We start from the raw sequence: 27,238 nt of genomic DNA on the forward strand, positions 1-27,238 counted from the left end.
TATCGATACTGTATTATTTGAGGCTCTTAATAAAGCTGGTAATTTTCCTGTGTAGGGGTTGTCAAATGGGAATTTTAATTATAATTCTTCCCTGAGCTTTATTTTTATTTTTATTTTTTTTTTATTTTATTTTATTTATTTTTTTTTTTTATTTATTTTTTTTTTTTTATAAATTTATTTATTTTACTTGGGGGCTAATTACTTTACAATATTGTAATAGTTTTTGCCATACATTGACAAGAATCAGCCATGGGTTTACATGTGTTCCCCTTCCCGAACCCCCCACCCACCTCCCTCCCCCTCCCATCCCTCTGGATCATCCCACTGCCCCGGCCCCGAGCCCTTGTCACATGCATCGAACATGGAATGGTGCTCTGTTTCACATATGACAATACACATGTCTCAATGCCATTCTCCCAGAACGGCCCACCCTCACCTTCTCCCTCAGAGTCCATAAAATTGTTCCATGCATCTGTGTCTCTCATTCTGTCCCGCATATAGGGTTATCGTTACCATCTTTCAGATTCCATATATATGCATTAGTATACTGTATTGTTGTTTTTCTTTCTGGCTTACTTCACTCTGTATAATGGGCTCCAGTTTCATCCATCTCAGTAGAACCGATTCAAATGTATTTTTTTTAATGGCTGAGTAATATTCCATTGTGTATATGTACCACAGCTTCCTTATCCATTCATCTGCTGATGGACATCTAGGTTGCTTCCATGTCCTGGCTATTGTAAACAGTGCTGCGATGAACATTGGGGTACACGCGTCTCTTTCAATTCTGGTTTCCTCGGTGTATATGCCCAGCAGTGGGATTGCTGGGTCATATGGCAGTTCTATTCCCAGTTTTTTAAGGAATCTCCACACTGTTCTCCATAGTGGCTGTACTAGTTTGCATTCCCACCAACAGTGTAAGAGGGTTCCCTTTTCTCCACACCCTCTCCAGCATTTATTGCTTGTAGACTTTTGGATAGCAGCCATTCTGACTGGTGTGAAATGATACCTCATTGTGGTTTTGATTTGCATTTCTCTAATAATGAGTGATGTTGAGCATCTTTTCATGTGTTTGTTAGCCATCTGTATGTCTTCTTTGGAGAAATGTCTGTTTAGTTCTTTGGCCCATTTTTTGATTGGGTCATTTATTTTTCGGGAATTCAGCTGCAGAAGTTGCTTGTATATTTTTGAGATTAATTGTTTGTCTGTTGCTTCATTTGCTATTATTTTCTCCCATTCTGAAGGCTGTCTTTTCACCTTGTTTATAGTTTCCTTTGTTGTGCAAAAGCTTTTAATTTTAATTAGGTCCCATTTGTTTATTTTTGCTTTTATTTCCAATATTCTGGGAGGTGGGTCATGGAGGATCCTGCTGTGATTTATGTTGGAGAGTGTTTTGCCTATGTTTTCCTCTAGGAGTTTTATTGTTTCTGGTCTTACGTTTAGATCTTTAATCCATTTTGAGTTTATTTTTGTGTACGGTGTTAGGAAGTGTTCTAGTTTCATTCTTTTACAAGTGGTTGACCAGTTTTCCCAGCACCACTTGTTAAAGAGATTGTCTTTTCTCCATTGTATATTCTGGCCTCCTTTGTCGAAGATAAGGTGTCCATATGTGCGTGGGTTTATCTCTGGGCTTTCTATTTTGTTCCATTGATCTATATTTCTATCTTTGTGCCAGTACCATACTGTCTTGATGACTGTGGCTTTGTAGTAGAGTCTGAAGTCAGGCAGGTTGATTCCTCCAGTTCCATTCTTCTTCCTCAAGATTGCTTTGGCTATTCGAGGTTTCTTATATTTCCATACAAATTGTGAGATGATTTGTTCTAGTTCTGTGAAAAATACCATTGGTAGCTTGATAGGGATTGCATTGAATCTGTAGATTGCTTTGGGTAGAATACTCATTTTCACTATATTAATTCTTCCAATCCATGAACACGGTATATTTCTCCATCTGTTTGTGTCCTCTTTGATTTCTTTCATCAGTGTTGAGCTTTATTTTTAGAAAGTCACATGCCTACACTCTACCCCAGGTGATTATGATGTGTACCCCTCGTTTATAACCACGGTTCTACTGCATTTAAAAGATGACCATAATTCTTATGGTAGCAATTCTTTCTTGACATTATATAAAAAGGACTTAATAAGCACCTATTATACCATGTTAGATTTCCACAGATCTGCTCTAGCCTACAGGAACCTAAAACTTCACACAAAAGGCTTATAAAATGAAGTTACATAGTCTTAACATCCACATTTTTTAAAGTTCTTTTATGTTTTTCTATCTATACTATCATTTTTCACCCTGTCATATTTCTTAAAAGACGTGGTAAAAAATATTTTTAAACCTTTCAAAATATCATCTGCTGGACACTGTTTAAGTACTTGGATACACAGAGGCTTTGATTCTTCACTTGGTGGTGAGTTTCTTTTCAACAAAGGAAATTAGTCACAACACTCCAATTCGGAAAGATATTACAGGGACACAAGTAAGGAGAACAAAAAAAAAAGGTAGGGTGCTCTACTTCCTTTTTACCAACCAAGGAAGAATTTCTCAAACCTCTTCAACCAAGGTCACCTGATAACAGATGCCTTCTCATTTAATTCCTCAGTATAACGTTATAATAAAAAAAGATATGAAGTAGTTCCAAAATGACTTAATACAAATTCCCAAAGCCATGCAATTTCAGTTAAATGTTCAATAAGCATGTTATTATTTTGCTTGTATTTTTTAAAAGGCAGAAAAAATTTTAAAACCATTCAGACCCTAATGATAAAGCTTTGTGTCATGGTCTATTAAATTAAACCCTTGATCTATTAAGTCAAGTCTTAAGAGAAAGTACGACTGCCCTGGGCTTCTTCCTAACTTCCCATCTTATTCAAGATAAGGAAGACTGACAGACTGTCACATTGATTTCATTTCTGTAACCATTCTGAAAACATCCTACCTCTAGGCATTTTGAAGAAATTAAAAAAAATAATAATAAGTTTTGCAATATGGAAAGAGTTCTGGAGACTGGCTGCACAGCAGTATGAATGCACTTACCACTACTACTTTGTACACTTAGCTAAATTTATGTTAGGTTATTTTACCACAGCTAAAAAACCAAAAAACAAAAACAAAAAACCTCTGATCTCATTAATCTTTTACTGAATCTTAGAGCCTCTTCAGAAATTTCAGGGTCATTCACCCAATCACTTTTTGCTATTTCAGTTCCATCTTTTTTTTTTAATCTTTGGTATCAACCTTACTCTTTTCTTTAAATATGTTTTGTACAGGGTCTGCTCCCAAGAATCATAAATCTCTTACTGTTCCAGAAACTCAGTTAACTACATGAACTATGGTTGATTACCAACAAATACAGCACAGCATTATGTACCTAACTACCTCAATGCATACTCAATGAATTAAATAAAGAACTGCGAACTTTGGCTTAGTTAACGCTGTATTGGAGGAAACCAATAATGTAACTGGGAGAGCTGACTAACCTAACCATGTGTTTTTATGAAGAATTGGTCTCCTCATTTTCCTTACTTGTAAATGAGAGATTTGAACAGATTACTCTAAAGTCTAAATGATTTTGAGGCGATAACTTCTGAGATACCTGCTTCAGGAGAACCCTTAGATTCTGGAGCCCTTTGCCCTGTGTGATTTTTGTTCAGTGTACCTCCCTCTGTCTTCACCACAAGAAGACAAGCTCCAGGAGGGCAGGCACTTTGTCTCTTTGCTGTATCCCCAATGCTGAACACTGGGCCTGGGAACAGAGTTGCCACATACACATAGTCTTTACTATGTCTCAGTAACAAGATATTTCTTAAAAAAAAAAAAAAAAAAAATCAATATCCATTTAAACATAGAATAATAATATGTTTGTAGGAACCAACTTCAAAAGGATTACTGAGTAAGTTCTTAATTATTAGTAGGAATAAGTGTTCAACTAAGTCAGTAGCACAGCAATATCTGAAATTCATCATTATTTTTAGTGGCTCTATTTTGAAAGAAACACAAATCAAAAAATAACAAGCCATTATATGACGGTTTGCTCCAATGTCAAACTTGAAATAAATCCAGCACCTTTGGATGTTAATACTGTATCAACAGTCAGACTTCAAACTTTTTAGAGCATAGCAGCAAATTTATTTATTTATACAGCTGTTTGGCTCCAGGGAAAAATAAGGTAAGAGTGTAAAGCACTAGTACCACTTTTCTAACAATTACAAACACACTCGTCATCTATTACACACAGATGGCTGGGGTCCACGTGCAACACTTTGAGCTACTAGACCAGCCAAAAAGCAAAGTACTGCACATGTACACTGAGAACTGCACATGTTCAAAAAGGTATAAAATATATTCCTATAATTAGCTCTCTTTTTCTCATATACTGATTTAAAAAAATTCTAAAATCTCTATGTGGGCCTACTCTTTCACAGATGCAGAAAAACAAAGCAAGCTCTTCTTTAGGATACATATAATTTAGATATTCTACATTTTTCTTATGTCCTTAAATTAAGCCAACCAGCCTAAACAATACCACAGATTAGATTCAGTGTAAACAAACATCTCCCCCAGTTGCAAATAATGTTCCCAAAGCTTTAATGAATTTGAATTTTGTTCCAAAGAGCATCATAAACAGCTTGTAAGAATGATGAACACATAATTTTGTAAGAAGATGGAAATAAAACCCCAGTTCTTTTCTATATTCTCCATCTACATATGAGAAAAAATTATGATAAATCTTAACAGATGGGCAAACAAAAAAGTCGTTAATGCTTCTCAGCCAGCTATGCTAAAAACCAACTAACTCAGCTAAACACAGGAAGTGTCCCTTTTTTAAACACCACAAAAATGTTTGTGGATTTCTTTAATTGTAAAGTTGATAAATATAAAAATAGACTGCAATATTTGAGGGTCATTCAAATGAAACAATAAAATTCCAAACCGAGACCTAGATCAGGTTTACATATATAAATATCAATTAAATGCTTCTGTATCTGTTCATTATAAACTGTTGGGACTGGAACTGAAAGGTGATACATCCAAGGTATGAATTTTAAATGCACTTGACATAGGAAGAGTTAAAACGGGCTGGAAGGATTTTAAAATCTCCAACCATTTTAAATTTAAATTTAAATTAAATTTGGCTTGTTCATCACACTGAGGCACAGAAATTTAGGATGAAAATACTTCACCTCAAGAAAGTAGAAAGCCTTCCTTTGGTAAGGAAAGAAGAGTTTGTAAATGACGTAATTCTCAGTATATGATGACATCCTCTACACACATATAACATCAAAAGGGAAGATCCACAACATCTTCTTCAGAAATACTACTGCCGGAACACTGCACTCCTTGCTTTCTTACTCCGATTGGCTAACTTCTCAGCTCCTTAGTTTGTAATCAGATTACACCTAGCAGTACAACCTCTAGCATATCTAGTCTTCAGAAAGAACACAAATCAGAACATTTAGGGTGCTGTTTGACAGTTCCAAGTTACAGGAATTTAAAACAAATGCCAAGAAAAGCTAAGAAAATTTCATCTGATGCTTAACTGCTGATTCTAGAAGTAATTTTGAAGTTTTACACTGTTTTACTATTAAATGTATAATGAAGATTTATCTCTTTCAATGTGGGCGAAAATTGTCATTTAAAAAAACTTAAAAAAATAAAAATTAAAAAAACTTAATACTGAATACATTATTAAGTTCTAACTTAAAAGTTAACTTATGTTCTTATAAGTGAAATAATACCACTTCAGTAATTATTTCGGAAAATAGGAACTGTTCCTTCTTAATGTTGTCCAGAAAATTCTTCAGAGTGCACACAAAGGTAATACAACAGGCTTTGCCATACGGATGAAGGGAAAGGACCTAGGGAGGTAGATAGAAAATAAGGCTTTGTGTACACTAACCAGATAGACATAGAAAAAAAGTCCACAAAAAACCGGGTGAAGATGAACAAAAACCTTGGCATCGGCAGTTCTACTCCTCTGATTCTCAGATAACAGGGGGAAACCCACCAGGACAGCAGTAACAACGTCTAAATCTCTTTACTAAGGGTCAGGGTTTCCAGTCCTAACTGAGGTTAAAGCCACACAGCCTAGTGGCTAAATTCAACACTCCAGGAACACTGCCCTTTCCTAGAATAACTGACTTCTTAACATGGGAATCTAAACTATTTTCATACGCAAAGGCAACGTCGCTCAAATTTTAGGAAAGAAAAATAAATGCCCTCTTTACATTTCCCATTTCTCCTGGAGCTAAGAGCCAACAAGGTCTTCCTTTAAACGGAGGTCCCAAGAGACACATGATTTCCAAAGAGCCCCTCTAGAGACGAAGGGACGAGAAAATCCGGCAGCAAACACCGTCTGCTCCGCACTTGCCACAGTCCCGGAGAAAGGCAGAGGGAACACTACTAACCTATCCCGGGGGAGAAAGTAGCTCCGAGCCCAAAACCTGCAGCGCTCGCTTCAAACTTTCCAGCGGCAGCGCGAGCGCCGTCACTTACCGGCGGCAGAAGTCATGATTCCCCTGTGCAGCTCGCTTCCCAGCTCGCCCCCCTTAATCCCCGCGCCCCTTACAGTCCATTGTTTCAAGAATTTGGGCAGAAGAGAAAAACTCCCGCAGAGCCCACATTCCGTCCCGAGGGACCGCGGAGCAACCTGAGCGCCGCACAAAGGAAGCTGCCGGCTCTGGGGACCCGGCGGCGCTCCCGGGCGCGAGCGCCGGCGACGGGCAGGCGGGCACGAGCATCGAGCAGCGGAGCTCCCGGCGGACGGCCACGCGCGCGCACGAGCTGTGCTCACCGCGGCTTCGCCAGTGCGCGGCCTTCTCTAGCTCCAAAAAAAAAAAAAAAAAAATCAGAGCTCCAGGCGCCCCCTGCTAGTCGCGGCCGTAAAAGGCGGACAAAAGCCCCAGCCTCCTCCAATCAGAGGGCCCAAGTTTCATCCCGTTCCCGCCCCTCCCGCCCACATGCTCAAGCTCAGCTCCAATGAGCGGGCTTGGAAAAGGGGCGTGAGCTACAAGGCATGATGGGAACTGTAGTTTTCTGCACACACGGAGGAGCAGAGGCAGACGCCTGGGTGCAGCCTGTTCTCCCGCCTTCATTTCCCATCGTGCTGAGGCGGGTGGCATGGCGGAGAAGGATGACACCGGATTTTGACGAAGAGGTGGTTTTTGAGGTAAGGGGAAAATGGCGGTGCGTGTGAGTTGCCTTTGTCTGAGAAGGACGAGGGAGAAGGCGAGAGGCCGATCGAAGGAGCGAGGGATCGGGTGACGCTCCGGCCGGCCTTGGTCATCGAATCTCGTCGATTTCCGGCCTAGTGTTGGCCGCTGCCTGACAGGTGTAGCCCGAGGCGCCCTTGCCTCGCCCAGTCTGCCTCGGGCCCTCCCAGAGTTCCCAGCCCGGCCGGTGGACGCGAGCTCTGCGTGTTCCTTCCCGGGTGATGGAAACGCCTTGGCGGGGTGTGGGGGTGGGGTAACTGCTCCTGGTTGGGGCGGGGCCCAATCGTGCATTTTGGATACTCACCCGTACGATTTAGCCTCCCCTCTTTTCGTCCTTGATTTTTTGGGGTCAGTATCAACAAGTGCCCGAGGTCACCGTTCACTGTCGAGGCGTGGCTCTTCGAATGGAGGCAGCAGGTGCTAGTTTTCTAACGTAGTTTAAGATCTGTGTGTGGGACCTCCTGTGGGTGATTAGGGCCGGGGCGTCTCAGCATCTAATTCTTTTGTCCTCTGCTGTTGCTCTAGGTGTAGCTATTTCTTCTGTTTCGAGGCTTTGGTGAGAGTGCTTTTGTGTGGGGACTATTTTAAGACGTTCTCTGCCATCTTGAATGAAAAAAAAATTCTAGTGTTTCTGTTGCCATTTATCTATCAGACACAGGCGCAAACACACACCTCTATATAAGGCATGTGTATGTATGCTTTACCAAAGTCTATTCATCCAACTTGATTTTAAGAAATTTAAGAAAAGAAACAGCTCATTCTATACGAAAAGAGAGCTAGATAATAAATAGTGCAGAATGGTATATGTTGAAATATATGCAAACTGTCATTGGAGGATTGGTTTGGAAACTGCCGTCTGTTGTCGGAGACGCTACACCCAGTAAATGGATATTGCAGGTGGGTCTTGAACTATGAGTCTGTTTAGAGAGATGGAAGGGAGAAAATGCATTCTGAAGAACGAGAACAAAGTATGCCAAGCTTGGGAGGTGTGAAGGTATCCGGTGCAGATTTTTCCAGGACTTGAATGTGAACTCTCACTATATGAAGCGGTCTGATGGGGCTACAATGGAGAAGCAGTGAAAGATAGAGCTCTTTTACCAAAAAGAAGTGTCTTGATTTGAGGAGGTCAGTAAGGAAGACAAGTGCCTGAGTTTCGGATATGAGAGAAGACTGAATTGAATAATGGCCTGGACAGATACTTCTAAGGTAAAATTGAGGAAGCAGTTACAAGATTGCATGTGGGACATGAAAGAGAGACAAAAATCTATGTTACTTAGGTTGCTGGAGAAAAGGGACTGGGGGAATTTTTTTTCTTTTTTACCCTGTTATATGGTTAGATATCAGAATATAATAATAATGCATGCTCGTTTCTAAACATTTCATTATAGAAAACAAGCCACAAAATTAAAATCACTCCTTATCCTTTCACCCACAGATGGCCACTATTAACATTATAGTGTGTATTCTTGCCAACTTTTTCTACTCAAATGTATGTTTAATTTTTTTTGACACAAAAAAGTATACCACATAGAATTGCATATGTATTTTTCACTGAGTGTCTTCTTATCATTACTCTTTGAAAACAACATAATATCCAATATGTATATGTATCATAATCATTTTCCCATTCTTGGATAGTTATATTGTTTCAAAATGTCATTATAGTCAACACTGGCATAAGTCCATTTTTAATTGCATCTCTGATTTTTCCTTAGAATAATTTCTAGAAAGGAAACTAGTGGGTCAAAAGAGACAAACATTTTTCGAGACTTTTACGTGGAAAGGTTATACTATTTCAAGTTTCCGTTAGGAATAAGAGTATTATTTTCACCAAATCCTCAGCAGCAACCCTATTAATTTCCTTTAGTCTTTGCTAATTTGATAGGGAATAGAGCATTCTGCTGTTCTAACTTACATTTTTTGAATTTACTAGAAGCATTTTTATTTCTTTCTTGAGCATTTCTTTTTGTATTTTTTCCCTCATTTTCCTGTTGCATGTTAGCTTCTTAAAAACTGATTTGCATACATTTTTCATAAGTTACTTAAACCTGTTTTACTAGTAGAATTTATTTATTTTGTGGCAGAGCCAGGGGGGCTTGTGGGATCTTAGTTCCCTGACCAGGGATCAAACCCTGCAGTAACACTTAACCACTGGACTTTCTTCGAAGTCCCTAGAAATGTTTTTTGTTGTTTAATTTATTTGCTTTTTGTCATATACATTAATTTTTATTGCAGCATAATGTTCATAAGAAAAGCGCACACATCGTAAATGTGCAGACTGATCAGTTCTCACATGTTGAATACACCCATGTAACCAAAACCTGTGTTAAGAAACTGAACATCACCAGCACACCAGAAGCTCCCTCTTACTCTCTTCCAGTCACTTCTCTCCACCCCCAAAATAACCACTCTTCAGACTTATAATAATTACTTTAGATCCCTTTTGACTGTTTTTATAGTGTACACACTGTGCAGTTCCATTTGTATATGCTCTTTTTTGTCTGACTTGGCTCTCTGATTTTGTCTGTTATATTCATTCATATGGTCATGTAAGGATTTTGTATTTCTCCATAGTATTGCATGTGAATGTATAACCAGTTTTTAATCCACCCTACTATTAATGGTCTTTGGGTGATTTATAGTTTGGAACTAATATGAATAGTGCAAATGTGAACATTTCAGTATATATATCTTACTGAACATACTTCTGTTGGGTATGTACTTAGAAAAATTACTGAGTCATAGGAAATACATATGTTCACCTTGTGTGGATATTGCCAAACATTATTCCAAGGTGGTTGTACCAATTTATACTCTTAACCAGCAGTGTAGGAGAGGTCCAGTTGCTCCCCATAACCTCACTGACACTTGCTAATTTCCGTCTTTTTACCATTCTAGTGTGTATACTGGTATCTCCTCTTCGCTTTAATTTGCATTTCCCTGATAAGGAAAGGGCGAGGTTTTTTTTGTGTTTAAGGACCAGTTGTGTATTCACTTTGTGAAGCCAATTCAAATTTGTTGCGTATTTTTATTTTGGGTTAGCTCTTGTTACCAATTGGAAGAATTTCTTTACATATACTGAATGTAAGTCCTTTGGTGGATATATGTGCCTCAACTATCTCAGATCTGTGGAACTCTCTTAATAGTGTCTTTCAATGAACAGAAGCTCTTAATTTTATTATAATTGAAGTAAATCTTTTTCTTTTATCGTTAGTGCCTTTGAAGAAATATTTGCCTGCTCTAAGGTCACAGAGCTTTATTTTAACCTTGTGCTTCTAGATCTGCCATCCATATGGAACTGATTTTTGTGTGGTATCAAGTAAAGGTCAATATATGTTTTTTTCCCACATGGATGTATATTTAACCTGGCATTTTCTGAACAGACCATTGTTTCTTTGATGAACTACAATGTTGCCCTTGTCATAAATCAGGATACCTTGTATGTGTGGCTTTGTTTTTGGATGTTCCCTTTTCCACTAGTTAGTTTGATCATTCTTGTGCCTATACCACATTATTGTAATTACTCTAACTTTTATAATAGTTCTTAGTATCTGGTAGAATATTACCCATCAGTTTTATTTTCCTTCTTGCTTTGTCTATTCTTTGTCTTTCTGAATGAATTTTAGAGTCAGCTTGTCATTTTCACTTTAGAAAAAGGAAACTGCAAAGATTGATTGAGATTGCTTTGAATCTCTGGATTAATTTGGGGAGAACTGACATCTTTACAGTACTGAATCTTCCAATCCACGAGCATTTTTATTGCTTGCCTTCTAAATGAGTCAAGCAACTTCTCATCACTTTGTGCTCTAGGACAGATTTACAAACTGAGACAACAGGGGAGGACAAATAATTTTCCCTCTACCCTTTGAGTTCTTGGCTGAGACTCCTGTAATAACAGATAGATTAACTAGAGAAAAAACAAAAAAACGTTAACATTGTTATAAAACAAAATTCATCTAGAGTAAATTTAAAAGATTTTACTGACTTTCTTCACCAGTTTATGTATTGGGCAGCATCTGATCTAGCAGACAGAAAGGAGTTCCCGAATCTGTAAAAAAAAAAAAAAAACAGAGAGACTTTTATAGGCAGAGGAAGTGGGACAAGGAAGTTAGGCTAGTAAAGAGATTGGTTGTATCAAGGTCACATTCTTTTAGAGGGTGGCAGGGGTCTGTCAGGCAGATTACCTCACTGATGCTGATTGACTGGCTCAAGATTATATTTCTGTTACTGAACAGACAAGTTCCTGTGCCCAACTTGGACTTCCTAGTCCAAACACCAAAACATTGAAGTCTGGAGCAGAGAGAGGTTTATTGCAGGGCCATGCAAGGAGAACGGGTGACTCGTGCCCCCAAACCCTAACTCCTGGAAGGGTTTCACAAAGCATCTTTACAGGCCAGATGAGGGGAGGGGCATCCCAAGGTGTCTGATCTGGTCATTCAGAATTCTCTGATTGATTGATGTTGAGGTAATAGGGCCGTTAACATTATCAGCTCTTAGGCACCAGTAGGTCATGATCATCAGGTAGTTAATTTCTTCCATTTGGTGGTGGTTTTTTAGCATCTGAAAAACTCAGGAAATATGCAGGATATACTTGGTATTTCTGATAGGAGTTACAGCAGAGAATATGGGAGAGGGGCTCTGTCCCAAGAAGGCCCCATAGGGTCCTCTTTGGTTACATTTCTGGAAGAGGCCAAAAATGTAAGTCTTGGTTTGGAAAGTGGATATTAGCATAAGTGACTCCATTTGGGGCCTGTTGTCTTGTTTTTAACAGCATGCATACCCACATATATACATGGGAGATAGTGGTTTTTTTTAAAAAAGGAACTAGATGATAGTTAAAGCAGTAAAAACAGATTTTATTCAGGACTACTGCAATAAGGGGAAGAGACCTCCGTATAGAACTGGATTCTATTGCAAATACTACATGAATAAGTGGAAATTTAATTACCAAGAGGAAACCTTGGATTTAGAGGGGTTTTGGCTAAACCAATACACCAGGGTTCTTCCTGAATACAGGCCAGAGTGGTCTGTTACTTTGTTACTGCGAGCCAAATGCTGAGAAACTGGGGTTTGCAGTAGAAGAGAGTTTACTCACAAAGCAGCCAAGGGAGAACAAGCAGCAAATCCACCCTCCTAAAGGTGGGATATTTATAGAGTAAAGAAGCAGGGTGGTCTTAGTGGCAAGGAAAGGTGATTGGAGATACAGGAAAAATGAAGTAATCAGTGTTCTTTGCATTCATATCTAGGTTACATGCTTCTTCCAAGGATGCATGTTAAAAGATGGAGGCACTTAGCATGATTCCAGAGGTGGAGGTTTTGGCCCTCTGATGTCAAAAGGACATTCATCCAACACCTGCGTGGGTCCAGTCTTAGGGCCTGTGATCTCAACCAGTCTTAGCCAGCTCTGACTGAACCAAAGCTGACTCTTAAGTTCCTAAAAATCAGCTTAAGCCCCTGCCTCCAGTACTATAGCAAGCCATATATCAGAGGTATTTTCTGTGGGGTGGTTAAGGAATCTTGTGGTGTATTACCTAGGCTCTGTGAAGCTTGGGGTGCATGCAGTTAAAGAGAGGGAAAAAAACTAAAGCAAGCTCACCAGTGAAGGCAATTTATAAGCAGAGGAGTTTTAACAAGCTGTTCCTTTATCTGTTCTTTAAGACAAGCTCAAGAATTTCTATTAGTCACCAGCTTCTGTTAACCTTGTGGGGCTTGATTTCACCTGGAGGGATGGTAGAAGGTGAGGAACCCAGTACTGAGGGTGATCTGTTGTGGAGGATGAGAGACTTTTGCTAAACTGACATAGCAGGGTTTTGTTAAAACCAGACTTTGCAAAGAAGTGCCTAGGAGAATTTTCAGGAGCCTGACTAAAGTTGGGTTAAGAAAAAAATCTTTGTCAGGGGAAGGTTCTAACACTCCAAGATGTCTTAGATGATTCAGGCTTAGGTACCATCTATGTGGGGCCAGGGAAAGGATGTAGACCTCTTGTGTGAGTGTGCTGTCTCTTCAGTCATGTCTGACTCTTTGCAACCTCAAGGACTGTAGCCCACCAGACTCCTCTGTCCATGGGATTCTCCAGGCAAGAATACTGGAGTGGGGTACCATGCACTCTTCCAGGGGATCTTCCCAACCCAAGGATCAAACCTGTGTCTCTAAGTCTCCTGCATTGGCAGGTGGATTCTTTACCACTTGTGCCACCTGGGAAGCCCCATGTATACCTCTTAGGGGAGAGTAAATATTTACTTTGCAAAGATAAATGGGTCCTTAGAAGAGCAGATAGGAGATATGACAAAGTTTGTCTGGGTGTATCCTCCTTTCCTGTGATGAGTCAATCTTCCTGGTTGATGAAACTCCGAAGTAGGGGATTTATGACAATTGAGTTCCTTTTGAAAGATGTGTCTTTAGATCTGAACTAAGGGGAGAGTTCAGAGAAAGCATTTCTCATTTGCTGTTTTTCAAGTGCATACAGCTCAAGATAACCAGTATGCCCCAGTGACATAATTTTGGGGTGGCATATTTTGCTACCTTTCAGGAAGGATCTATTCCTCGAGGCCATAGCTAAATTGACCCTTAAACTGTTTAGGCCTTTGCTGAGGGTGCACGGAACAGATGTAGTCTAGTGGTTCCTTTTCTTTTATGGTTAAGTTCCAGTTTTCTGTTTCAGGGGATATTTTGATAGTCTTTTTTATTCTGAAAGGGAGTGTAATACAGTTGTCAAAGGAATAGAATCTGGAGTTGGACAATGTAGGAAATCTTATCTCCAAGATATATTAATTAATGTGACTTTGAGCAGTTTACTTCTCTATGTGTCAGTTTTCTCAATATTAAGTAGAAATAACAGTATCAATCTCATAGAGCAGTTGTGAGTCATTAAATGACTTAATGTAAGTGAAGTACTTAGATGAGTACCTGGCACATTATAAGCGTTCTGTAAACGTTAGCTTCCCTGATAGCTCAGGGATTCTTGGTAAAGAATCCACCTGCAATATAGGAGACCCCAGTTCGATTCCTGGGTCAGGAAGATCTGCTGAAGAAGGGATGGGCTACCCACTCCAGTATTCCTGGGCTTCCCTTGTGGCTCAGCTGGTAAAGAATCCTCCTGCAATGCGGGAGACCTGGGTCCAATCCTTGGGTTGGGAAGATCCCCTGGAGAAGGGAAAGGCTACCTACTCCAGTATTTTGGTCTGGAGAATTCCATGGACTGTGTAGTCCATGGGGTCACAAAGAGTCGGACACGACTGAGTGACTTTCACTTTCAAACTTTAGCTACTGTTAAATTTTTCCTGAAAAAAATTCATGTTGGTTTTCAGAATTACTGGTATTGTGTGTTTCTTGAGTTAAAGACTTGAGTACTAAAAAATAATTTGTAAAGTTATAAATGTCCCTGGGTGCTGCACTGGCTGTATTTCATGAGTTTTGAAATGTAGTTTGTCTCATGACTTTGTAATTTCCTTTGTGATTTGTTCTTAAACCCCGACTTAACACCCAGGTGTATGGGTAAGGGATTGATGGTGGTAGTGATGACTTTTCTCCATTCAGCTGGTGAGAATTCTATTCAGCTAATTCCATTTAGGCTCAGCCAATGAGAAAACTGTTTTAAATCATCTAGTTAATTCAGGCTGCTGTAACAGTCATAGATTGGGTAGCTTATAAACAACAAAAACTTATTTCTCATAGTAGGCTGGGAAGTCCAAGATTAGGGTACCAGTGTGGTTGAATTCTAATGAGAACCCACTTCCTTAGTTCATAAATGACTGTCTTTTTCCCTGTGGGCAGCAGAAGGGGTGAGGGAACTCTATGGGATCTCTTTTATAAGGGCACTAGTTCTATTCTTGACAGCTCTAACCACATGTCTTAAGCACCTCTCAAAGGCCTCACCTCCAAATACTATTACATTGGAGATTACATTTGAATTTTGGGAGGACACAAACATTCAGATATAGCAAGAGGATAGAAGAGAGAGCACTGGAGAGATACTGTATTTCTAGTTCCCTCCTAGCAGGGCTGCCATTTGGTAGTGATTGTGTTCCTGTACTTAAAGCCATAAGTCTTTTGGGGGGACTCCTTTAACTTCATCTCTTACAGGGCTTCAATGACAGTGTTGCTTTCCTTTGACCTTTAGGCCCAAGGAAGTTAGTAACTTCCTGCTGTTGCCAGTCCCTGGATGCTTCACTATCCCCTCTTGGCTGCCTCAGCCCTTCTTAAGGCTCTGTAAATAATGGTCATTTCATTCTGTTTTCAGTTACTCATTTTGAGTGTGCCATCCGCTTCTTGTAAAATCTTCCTGCAAGAAGACTTTCTTGGTTAACCTGCTTTGTGGCCCCTGTTCTGTTCTCTAGGATTAACTATTATCCATTGTCATCCACAGCCTTTGGTTTTGCCTTCTGAGAATTTATTCCGTATCTCTTAGCATCCTTAGCCTCATAGGAAATGGGTATTAAAGAATGCTTTACTTGGAGGCTGCATACCTTTCAAAGCCTGATTCCTGATGTGGGTTTAAGAGTTGCTGTAGAGGTTGAATAAATATGATGTTTTGCAGGATTTTGGTTTCCCTAGCAGTATAGTTCCCTGAAATGTGGTAGATTTTCAGTTTGTTAGCTTCTGGACAGTTTTATACACAAGTAACCACAGTTAGAGAGCTCACTGGGGCCTAACTCTTTAAGTCTGAAATCTGTAGAATGTTTACTGGTTCTGTTTTGGCTCTTTTCTCCTCATTCAACTTCATGGCATTGTCTGCAATAAGAGGCTTGGTTGAAAAGGTGTCACCTTTAATTTGATCCTAGCAGCTGGTCTGGTTCCCACTGATAGCTTATGGTGAACAATGTCAGATTCGTGATATCCAAAGAAGATTTAGCTTTGGGATCAGGGGTCAGGCTTGATCACTCAGAGCTTTTGTGTGGCAGAAGTTTTATTACAGTGAAAAAGGACACAGAAAGCTTCTGACATAGATGTCAGAAGGGGGATGGAGAATGCCCCTCACTAGTCTTATCAAGACCTCCTATACTTTTACCAGACCCACAACATGTCTTAATATAACAAGATTAGTCAGAAGATTCTTGTTAAGGAAAAACATGTCCTTGAGCAAGATACATTGTTGTTATATAATCATTAGTACAGAGCTTAAGGAAAAACATACCCTTGAGCAAGATGGAGAAGTTCTATACTGTCCGCAAAAACAAGACCTGGAGCTGACTGTGGCTCAGATCATGAACTCCTTATTGCCAAATTCAGGCTTAAATTAAAGGAAATAGTGAAAACCACTAGACCATACAGGTATGACCTAAATCAAATCCCTAACGATTGTACAGTGGATGTGAGAAATAGATTTAAGGGACTAGATCTGATAGACAGAGTGCCTGATGAACTATGGTCGGAGGTTCCTGACATTGTACAGGAGACAGGGATCAAGACCATACCCAAGAAAAAGAAATGCAAAAAAGCAAAATGGCTGTCTGAGGAGGCCTTACAAAATAGCTGTGAAAAGAAGGGAAGCTAAAAGCAAAACAGAAAAGGAAAGATACACCCATTTGAATGCAGAGTTCCAAAGAATAGCAAGGAGAGATAAGAAAGCCTTCTTCAGTGATCAGTGCAAAGAAATAGAAGAAAACAATAGAATGGGAAAGCCTAAAGATCTCTTCAAGAAAATTAGAGATACCAAGGGAACATTTCTTGCAAAAATGGGCACAATTAAGGACAGAAATGGTAGGGACCTAACAGAATCAGAAGATATTAAGAAGAGGTGACAAGAATACACAGAAGAACTGCACAAAAAAGATCTTCATGACCCAGATAATCACAATGATGTGATCACTCACCAAGAGCCATACATCCTGGAATGTGAAGTCAAGTGGGCCTTTAGGAAGCATCACTACGAACAAACCTAGTGGAGATGATGGAATTCCAGTGGAGCTATTTCAAATCCCAAAAGATGGTGCTGTGAAAGTGTTGCACTCAATATGCCAGCAAATTTGGAAAACTCAGCAGTGGCCACAGGACTGGAAAAGGTCAGTTTTCATTCCAATCCCTAAGAAAGGCAATGCCAAAGAATGCTCTACTGCACAATTGCACTCATCTCACACATTAGTAAAGTAATGTTCAAAATTCTCCAAGCCAGGTTTCAACAATACATGAACCGTGAACTTCCAGATGTTCAAGCTGGTTTTGGAAAAGGCAGAGAAACCAGAGATCAGATTGCCAACATCCATTGGATCATCGAAAAAGCAAGAGAGTTCCAGAAAAACATCTATTTTTGCTTTATTGACTCTGCCAAAGCCTTTGACTGTGTGGATCATAACAAACTGTGGAAAATTCTGTGGAAAGAGACACAGAACTGTGTCTCCACAGAAACTGTGGAAAAAGATGGAAATACCAGACCACCTGACCTGCTTCTTGAGAAACCTGTATGCAGGTCAGGAAGCAACAGTTAGAACAGAACATGGAACAACAGACTGGTTCCAAATTGGGAAAGGAGTACGTCAAGGCTGTATATTGTCACCCTGCTTATTTAACTTATATGCAGAGTACATCAGTAGAAATGCTTGGGTGGATTCCAGCACAAGCTGGAATCAAGATTGCTGGGAGAAATAATCAATAACCTCAGATATGCAGATGACACCACCCTTATGGCAGAAAGCAAAGAACTAAAGAGTCTCTTGATGAAAGTGAAAGAGGAGAGTGAAAAAATTGGCTTAAAACTCAACATTCAGAGAACAAAGATCACGGCATCTGGTCCCATCACTTCATGACAAGTAGATGGGCAAACAGTGGAAACAGTGATAGACTTTATTTCTTTGGTCTCCAAAATCACTGCAGATGGTGACTGCAGCCATGAAATTAAAAGACGCTTACTCCTTGGAAGGAAAGTTATGACCAACCTAGACAGCATATTTAAAAGCAGAGACATTACTTTGCCAATAAGGGTCCATCTAGTCAAGGCTATGGTTTTTCCAGTGGTCACGTATGGATGTGAGAGTTGGACTATAAAGAAAGCTGAGCACCGCAGAATTGATGCTTTTGAACTGTGGTGTTGGAGAAGACTATTGAGAGTCCGTTGGACTGCAAGGAGATCCAACCAGTCCATCCTAAAGGCAATCAGTCCTGAATGTTCATTGGAAGGACTGATGTTGAAGCTGAAACTCCAATACTTTGGCCACCTGATGTGAAGAACTGACTCATTTGAAAAGACCCTGATGCTGGGAAAGATTGAAGGCGGGAGGAGAAGGGGACGACAGAGGATGAGATGGTTGGATGGCATCACCGACTCAATGGGCATGAGTTTGAGGAAACTCCGGGAGTTGGTGATGGACAGGGAGGCCTGGCATGCTGCAGTGCATGGGGTCATAAAGAGTCAGGCACGACTGACTGACTGAACTTGAACTGATATGCATCTAGAACCCTAGCTGCAAGATAATTTGGAAAATATTACATTCGACTTTTTCTTCTGTTTAATACAAGAGTTGCACTAGGTAGGAATGTAGTTTAGAGGTCGGAAAAAACAGCCTACCACATCCATCATAGGACCTAACCTCTCTTCTAAGAAAATTTAATGGGTTTTTTTAGTATATCTGATGTAATACTATTATTTATAATGATTTTCAGAATCAGAAATCAGGCTTATTTATGTCTTAAAACTAACTCAAGGGAGTCATGTGCCCCATTAAAATTAAAATTTTGAATTTTAAATCAAGCACACATTTAGAAAGTATTCTAATCAAATCTTTTCTCTATTTCAAACATTTTCGAAATGACTTGGTTTAATACCGGTTTGCTTGGTTATTAGTCAACTGCACTGTTTTGTTGTAATTTTGGTCTTTTGTATTCTCCCTCCAGAAGCCACCTTTGAGCCCTCCTAGACTGAACAATGATGTAGAGGATGAATTAAGAAATGGAAGGACAAGTGAGGTTCCCAGACCCAGTTCCTGGTCCTTACCCTAGAATCTGACTGTTTTCCTTTCATCAGGGCTAGATTCTGTATATATTAATATCTTGAAAGTTAGTTCCTTTATCTTGGCGCCTGACTACCCCCTGGAGGCTGAAGTGGGAAAGACAACATCACCTCACACTTGGACCTCTGACTGAGCAGCAACTGGACAAAGTTTACAAAATGATGAACTCCGTATCTAACATGGGTTTTAAGCAAAATAAATACTGAGATGTCAGTATTGTCATTTTGGTCTGTTATTGGAATCTCTTAAGATATTTTGAGAGTAAGAATTTTCTAGTTACCTTAGGTGACTAGTTCTGATTGCACATTCATAGCTGTTGGATTTTTTTCATTATAGATTAATTGCAGAAATTTTGAGTTGTTTATCCTATCTTGAATCCTTCTACTCCTAGAGGGAAGAGTACCTGAAAATAAAAATATACTTGAAGGACTAATATTTTTACTTCTTTGCATTATTTGTAGTGCAGCTAAGCCTTTTTGTTGTTGTTGTTAACTGTCTTAGAGTGACAGCATTGTCCTCAAGGGACCTCTTTACTCTGTAAACTCTCTGTCCATGGTAACCTTTTTTTGTCGTTGAACTCCTTTTGGTATTTGTTGAAATTCATTCTTTTTTCCTTTATTCATGACTGGGGAAACGAACTGCTCAGAACTGGGAAAGCCCCTCTTGTCTTGACTTCTCTCCCTCCTTCATCAGTAAATTATTAAATGTTAACCCTTTGTTCGGAGAAGGCAATGGCACCCCACTCCAGTACTCTTGCCTGGAAAATCCCATGGACAGAGGAGCCTGGTAGGCTGCAGTCCATGGGGTCGCTAAGAGTCGGACACGACTGAGCAACTTCACTTTCACTTTTCCCTTTCAATCACTGGAGAAGGAAATGGCAACCCACTCCAGTATTCTTGCCTGGAGAATCCCAGGGACGGCGGAGCCTGGTGGGCTGCCGTCTATGGGGTCGCACAGAGTCGGACACGACTGAAGCGACTTAGCAGTAGCAGCAGCAACCCTTTGTTGGCAACGTGTTGCGGTTTAGCTTTCCCTGACCCCCAGCACTAAGGCAGTCAAATGAATGCGAGATGGCGCTTACACAGTCTCCCACGTCAACAAGAAAGGTATAAAAGAGCCTCTCTTGTTTGAGAGAGATTCTCATTTTGTTATGTTTTAAAGGTTATTATACATCTCTGAAGAACAGTAAGGCATTCTTTATAAGTAACATTTGTAGGTTCTTTCCTATGTGCTTTATTGATCTGACTAATGGAAGGAAATCTTCTGTCTGTGTATGTTGATAGTATTTGCTGTTTTGCTGTATTTGCTCTCTGAAAAAATTATACATACAATATTTTAAGTATTATGGTATCGTATTATTATTCCTTAAAATGCATTTTCAGTTACCTGTAGTACACAAAGCTTTACAATTGTATTATATAATTTACTTCTGACTAGTAGCTGAGATCAGAAGCATGACAAAATTCATGCTTTTATCACTTATTTATAATAGAAAGGATATTGATTAATGGAGTTATTGAATCAGAACCCTATTGACATATAAGATTGACCATTAAGACCAGAGCTAGTTTATTACCATATATACAAGAATAAATTTATTTAACATGAATTGTAAAATTTTTTCTTGAGGGACAAATCTTTGCTTTTTTTCTGTCTATATCATATCGTTTCTACTGTTTTGGCTTCATCACATATCCTTACAGTTCCAACATAGATTTTAACATTTTAAAAAATATGTTGACAGTGCAAAAGATAGTAAGATCTTTATTTATTGCATTATTGCATTTATTAAAATGCAAGTTCCTTTGACTGATATACAGTTCTTAAGTTACTTTTGCTAGTTATCTTGGTAGCTTATGTAGTTATATTAACGACTTTCATATTTTGAAAACATTGTGGAAAGGGGACTAGTATAATAGTCAAGAGACTAACATGAATTAGCAATGATATCTTAAATGAATCACTTAATTTCTCTAAAGCTTACTTGCCATCTGTTATAGAGGAGTTATACCAGATCATCCTTGAGTATTAAATTTTTCTTGAATCTGGTAGGTTGGTTGAATTAATGAGAGTAAGTCCCTAAAGGCTTCTGTTAATTAGAAAATACAGGAAAATATTCTGCTCATTTCCAGTCTATTTTTAGATCAATAACCCTGGCTCAATTTTCATTTTCCTGATTCCCCACCAGGTGTTTTCTGAGTTCCCAGAAGCAAATCATGCTTAAGGATTTAGGAGAAAAGGCCGAAGCTCAGTCTACTCCACAGGGATATAGTATTAGTGTACTGACTTCATTGCCTCTAGCTTTTTACAATATTGCTTACATGCTTATTGCTGTTATTCCCACTGCAGAAGATCAAAATGCCCATTTGTCTTTATCTGAAATATTTGATGATTTAATTTTTAATCCACATTGTAATTTATTTTGCTGACAGAATCTGGCCAACTATATCCTGTTTTGGGATTTTTGCTGATAAATCCACAATCATTAACCTCATATCTCTTTAACACCTTTATTAAAGTAGATTTTCTATTTTAGTATATATTTTGCCATGTTCTTTTCGTTTTACTTTTCCTTACAGAATCTCCCTGATGATAGAGTATAATAAATTATTTGAGAGAAAGATGTCCCCTCTATCTCTTAACAGAATCACAAATTCTGCCTCCACATTTACTATTATTATTTAGGATAAGGAAAAAAGAAAATAAGGTTGGATGGGATCTAATAGGGCTTCCCAAACCTCACTTTGATGTTTGTTGTACGCTCTTCTCGCACTCAACATTTTGCCAATGTATTCAACCTGGCTCCAATTTTTTTTCCAAAGCAGTTGAAAATGATGGTTTTCCTTTCTCACATAGCTTCTGCTCTATATTCAGTAAGTGCCCAGTATATGCCAGTTGATGAACAAGATATTGAGTAACATTAAGGGTAGCATCAGAACTAGAGAGTGCTCAATCAGGATTACTGTCTTCTCTTTCCTTAGTTAAAACCAAGTCACTGTTGCTCTTTGCTTGTCATCAGTTGAGCCTGTAAGCTGTGTGAGTGCTCTCCCTTTGCATCTCTTCATCTTTCTTTTGATGGATATGTTTTGTTTTGGATTAGATACTGTTGTACTTAAGTACATTTGTACTATTATACAGGAAGAAATGTAAAGTTAATCTTTCTAAAGCTTTTTGTTGTTTATAACATTTCATGAAAAATTTATCTGGATAGGATGAATTTCTGCTGGAAAATAGAAGCCTGCAACCAGGAGAATTTATGAATATATGTCTTATTTGCTGCTGGTTTTAAAAAAAAACCTAACATAAATACTCAGTAGTAATCTCTAATGGCATTTTTTAAACACCACCATCCTTATTACTACTTGTGCAGTTACAGAGTAATATTGAGTGGCACTGAAGAAATTATGTCCAGGTTTTTTCAAAGAGCTGCTTCTCATAGCAAAATGCTTAGTAATGATGAGGACACACCCTCTGGTTCAGTGGCCATTTTGTACTGTAGTTCTGGAGAAACAAGTGGGAACCATCAAAGAAGTGTACGGATCAAAAGAATATGGTCAAGAGGCAATAAATTTTTCCTCTGGGTCAATTGGAGGATTTAAAACTATGCTGTCTGTGAGTAGTTTAATTAGTTGGACCCTAATTAAACCCATTTATGAACCATTTTAGCTTAATCTTTTTTATTTCTATGATTAGATTTTTGCTTTGTTGATAATGAGGAACAATTAACACATGAATTTGGGACTTTTGGAATAGTAATTTAGAAGTTATGCTGAAATGTGTATACTTCAAAAAGTATTTCCTGTTATTTTATACTATCTTTAATTTTGCAATATACTTTTTCTATGATATTATTCAGAGTTGAAGGTGGGGGCAATAAGTAGTTATTTTTAAATTATGCTTTATGATTGTGTGCTGATTAGAGATAAATGAAAGGTCTATAAAAATTCCATATACTAGCAATATAGTTAATAGTAGTGGGAAAATGTATTTTCCTTTGTGGGATTTATTAATTGTGACTGTTTTAGCTGTTAATATACCAAAAGTTTCTTCATTAAAAATAGAGAAAATAGCTACCTTGTGTAATTTGGTAATGACAGTCTTCCTCTTCAGCTTATTTTGTGGAGCTCTTCAGTTAACTATGAAGAAATAAGAAAATTGAAGCAATTGACAACAGTTCATCCTTTTCAATCACATTCTTCAAAAACAATGCTGTTGTATATGTGATAATCACATTTAGACCTACAACTTTAAACTACATTCAAAGATAAAAGATTTTTAAAACATTTATAATGGTTAATAAATTGTTTCAAGGCAAATATTCTCCATCAGATTCCTCTTAATTACAGGTATCTTTCTCCTTAAAGATTTTGTTTTGAATAAAAGATCTTTTAGAGGTTCTGTTGGTATAGTAGAAACGTTTAAACATATGTAACTTAAATAAATTATAGTACTTTTCTTAGACTTTTAAAGAAAAGTTACATGTAAGTAATATGATAAATTCTATTAACAAGGGGATGGAAATCGAAGGCTTCTGAGAACAGATTTATACAGGTGTAAAGTTTCATTAACAGTTACTTCTGCCTCACACAGTTTCAGGTTTCTGTGCCAATGCTTCCTACTACTTTCTGTTGGTAGTTAACTATTTTCCTATTGTTTTTTGTGTTTAATAAAAACTTGCAGAGATCATATAGCATCTAACATTTGACAGTAGTTAGCATTTTGCTTTGATATGGTATGATGCTTTAAGTAAAAGAAGAGTGTAACAGTCAAGTAGATCATTAATTTTGATAAAGAAAGGTGCTCAGGATCATTCCATTCATTTGCTAAATTAAGAATTCAACCTCTCATATTGAGCACCTTTTCCCACACAAATAATACATAAATATGTTTTCATTGTAATAATACTCTACTTTTGCAAACTACTTTGAAGTCCAGCTCAAACAATATTCTTTGTAGCCAGCTTCTAGGCTTGTGTAATCTGAGGCAAATTCATGTGAATTATGGCTCATCTGAAAGAGAAATGATGGGTAAAAAATGTAGATATTACTGGGAGACTTATGCTGATGTGTTTTGAGTTTTCTAACTTAATCTGTTAAGTAATTTAAAAATCAAAAGTTCAGCTTCTGGTTAAAAAAATACACAAACTGTACAAAATACTGTATAAAACAAAGTTAATGAACTTCTTTACTTATTTGCAATGTAGTGGAGTAAATAACAGCTTTGACTCTGTCAAGGCTGCCTAGATTCAGATCCTGACTCTTAGCATCTGCTGTCTCTGTGACCTTGGCCAACCAAGTTACTTGGTCTCTGTGTGCCTTAGTTTCCTCTTCCCTTAAATGAGCTCTGCCATAAAAGGTTATTGTAAAGATGAGAATTATTGTATAAAAAATGCTTAGAACAATGCCTGGCAGTGTGGTTACTCGTTAAATGTTTGGTGCTGCTTTGTTTGGGGAGGAATTAGTGGGGAGGGCATCAACTAACAGATGAGAGTCTACACTGATCATCCTCTTGTGAGAAATAAGTGCATCTGGTAGCACCAAACAGAATTAGCAGCTTCCACTGACATTTCCAAACCGGAAGTAAACACTGTTGTAACCTGCAAAATGGGCAGAGGGAGCAGGTCAAGGACCATTTTGAGATATCCACTGCCTGTGAGCCCCATAGCCTCTGGGAAACTGCAGCACTAGAATGAATGAATAGGAAAATCAAAGAGCTGGTAGATCATAAGAGCAGCAGTTCTATAAAGATCTGGAGGAGCTGCCATTTTCAAAATATATTCACAGGAAAAAAAAATCCAATTTGAGAGACTGTAGTTCTGTGAAACTTAAAGCTAGCATTGAAAGGGGAATAACTTGAGATGAGGACAGCCTGAAGAAAGGGGAAAAATATATAAGTGAGTTAAAAATAGTACCATACAGGGCCTGCATTTTAAACCTTACAGAATGTAAAATCTGACATATAAGTTTATTAGTCATTGTTTTACTTTCTGTATCCTGATGCATTTAACAACTTGGAGCCTTGCTGACCCTGCAGGGATTGCTCCTCCTTCCAGGTTACGAAAAGACAGGTTAGGAAAAAAGTGCTCACCTGGCTACTGTCTGTCTGCCTAGTCACCCTGGGGTCAGTACCAGGCCCTACGCGGGACAGACCCTGTGCTCTAGAGCCTGCTGAAATCATCCACTTCGCCAGTCTTAAGCCTGCTTACTTTGCTGCCTTCCTTCCCACAGAAACCACAATGAAGTCTCTCTCCCATCATTCAGTTTTCTCCCTTCTGACTGACCCTGGTGCTGCCCATGTCCCCACTCCTCCCCGGTGGGACAGCCTGCTCCCATCTCAAGATCTGTGAATATAACAAACTGTCTTTCCAGTGGCAGTTGTCTCTCGATCTGTGGGCCTCACCATACCTGTATAATAAAACTTTTGTGAGAGAACCCTTTTAGATCTCCTCCTTTTTCCTTGGGCAATTTTGTGTTATGGTTAAGGATGTAGGCTTTCGACTCACCCCAGCTAGCTTCCATTCTGCTGGGTGACCTTGGACAAGTTATTTAACCTCCATATATCCCAGTTTCCTTCTAAAATGGGAGTGGTAGTAATAATACCTCTTTAGAAGTTTGTTGTTAGGAGTAAATTAGGTATGGTAAAACATGCTTAACTTATGCTTAATATATATTCAACTCAACAAATCTTAACAGTTTTTACTGTTACTCTTAATATTTTCCAGCTTTGACTTTACTCTTTTCTAAAATGCTGATCTCTCTTAGGGCCCTCTTGTCTTCTCACACTATGCATTATCTCAGGCTGATCTCATTTACGCCATCTGTTTTTCACACCTGTATGACATCGTATGGGTTTGCCAGCATACCTATTCGCTAAAAATGCAAACCTCTACATTCAGATTAGGCCACTCTCCTGATCTCCAAATCTCTTAGGTCCAAGTTACTTACATTTGAATGTCTCAAAGGTGCCTCTAACTCATTGCCTCCCTCTTCAGACTTGTCCCTCTGTTACTATTTTGTATTTTGGTAAATAGCACCTTCTAATTGTTCAAACCAAAAATCTCAGAGTCATCTTAGCCATCTCCATTGCCAGCCACTTTCAATCATAAATGGATTCCAAATTTAGGAGGAAGAATTCACAAGCTAAAGAATGTTTATTACATTTTGGGAGAGGATGTAGGGGTAGGATCAGGGGCAGGGGAAAAAAAGTTTTTATTGCATTTTATATCTTTTGGTATTGTTTTAATTTTTAATTTAAAAACAGTGAAAAAAAAATCCATGACGTTGAGCATTTGAACTTAGTTTCCTTTTATAGGCAAAGCAAAATTAACTTTTTCTTGAATATCCTCAGAGAGAAGTTAATGGCAGAAAATTACTATAACTCTAGTTAGTATAGTAGGTGCTCTATAAATATTTGGTTAGTGGTAAATAAGCAAATGACGATTGCCATTTAAGTTTCCCTTTTGCTAAATTTTCCTGGCGGAATGCTGTTAGCACTCAGTCATCGGCTTCTAGAAGACAAAGCAAATAGTTGATGAGGAACCAGAATCAGAATTTGGCCAGTAGTTGTTGCAGACTAGAGGTTGCTTTTCTAAAAGGGTAACTGAACTTTCCTGGGAAAGAGGAGAGTATCCAGAAGTTGCATCAGGATTAGTTTGGAAAGAGGATCTTAGCATTCTGCTGGCTGTTTCCCAGCCTGATGCAGGTGCGTGCTTGTGGGCCTGTAGCATTGACAGGTGTGCCAGTAACCAAAGGAAGCCACTTCTTAGTAAGATGCCATTTGTGGAAAAAACTGAGTTTATTTGGATATCCAACTTTCCTAGTTGCATATGCGGCCTCATTAGTCAGATATATTTTTTCTTTTATGTTGAGACCCCAACAGAAATTTTTTAATAAGGAAATTATTTTATTGGAAAATTAAAGTTCAGTTAGATGAATAAGAAGTTCATTTAGAAGTAGTCTCCAAATGTACCCAAGTGCTGTAATTATTTTGGTTTTGCATGGTATTAGTGACTGGTTGAAATTTTAACGTGTTAACTCTGCTGCAGTTATTTCGAAGGTAACTCATTTCACTATTACAGAGCC

General features: G+C 38.6%; 2 protein-coding genes across 26 annotated transcripts in view; one reads left to right on the top strand and one right to left on the bottom strand.

The window, feature by feature from the left end:
• The window catches only part of FGD6 (FYVE, RhoGEF and PH domain containing 6), a 101,462-nt gene extending 94,568 nt beyond the window's left edge, over positions 1-6,894 (bottom strand). For 2 of the 3 annotated variants that reach the window (XM_081592176.1, XM_081592174.1), the window contains exon 1: positions 6,500-6,851. In XM_081592176.1, coding sequence (XP_081448302.1) covers positions 6,500-6,515 — 16 coding nt within the window. In that variant the 5' untranslated portion in view covers positions 6,516-6,851. Of the gene's footprint in view, positions 1-6,499 lie in introns of all 3 variants that reach the window. The other variant, XM_081592175.1, reaches the window with a different exon arrangement.
• A 6-nt stretch (positions 6,895-6,900) lies between these two features.
• The window catches only part of VEZT (vezatin, adherens junctions transmembrane protein), a 70,915-nt gene continuing 50,577 nt past the window's right edge, over positions 6,901-27,238 (top strand). For 8 of the 23 annotated variants that reach the window (XM_081592196.1, XM_081592185.1, XM_081592201.1 and 5 more), the window contains exon 1: positions 7,042-7,172. In XM_081592196.1, coding sequence (XP_081448322.1) covers positions 7,137-7,172 — 36 coding nt within the window. In that variant the 5' untranslated portion in view covers positions 7,042-7,136. Of the gene's footprint in view, positions 7,173-7,410; positions 8,422-27,238 lie in introns of those variants that run through there. The other 15 variants (XM_081592197.1, XM_081592183.1, XM_081592186.1 and 12 more) reach the window with 5 other exon arrangements.

The sequence above is a fragment of the Giraffa tippelskirchi genome, chromosome 4, assembly GCF_054371585.1.
Source record: "Giraffa tippelskirchi isolate mGirTip1 chromosome 4, T2T-mGirTip1v1.2.pri, whole genome shotgun sequence".
NCBI classification, from domain to species: Eukaryota; Metazoa; Chordata; class Mammalia; order Artiodactyla; family Giraffidae; genus Giraffa; species Giraffa tippelskirchi.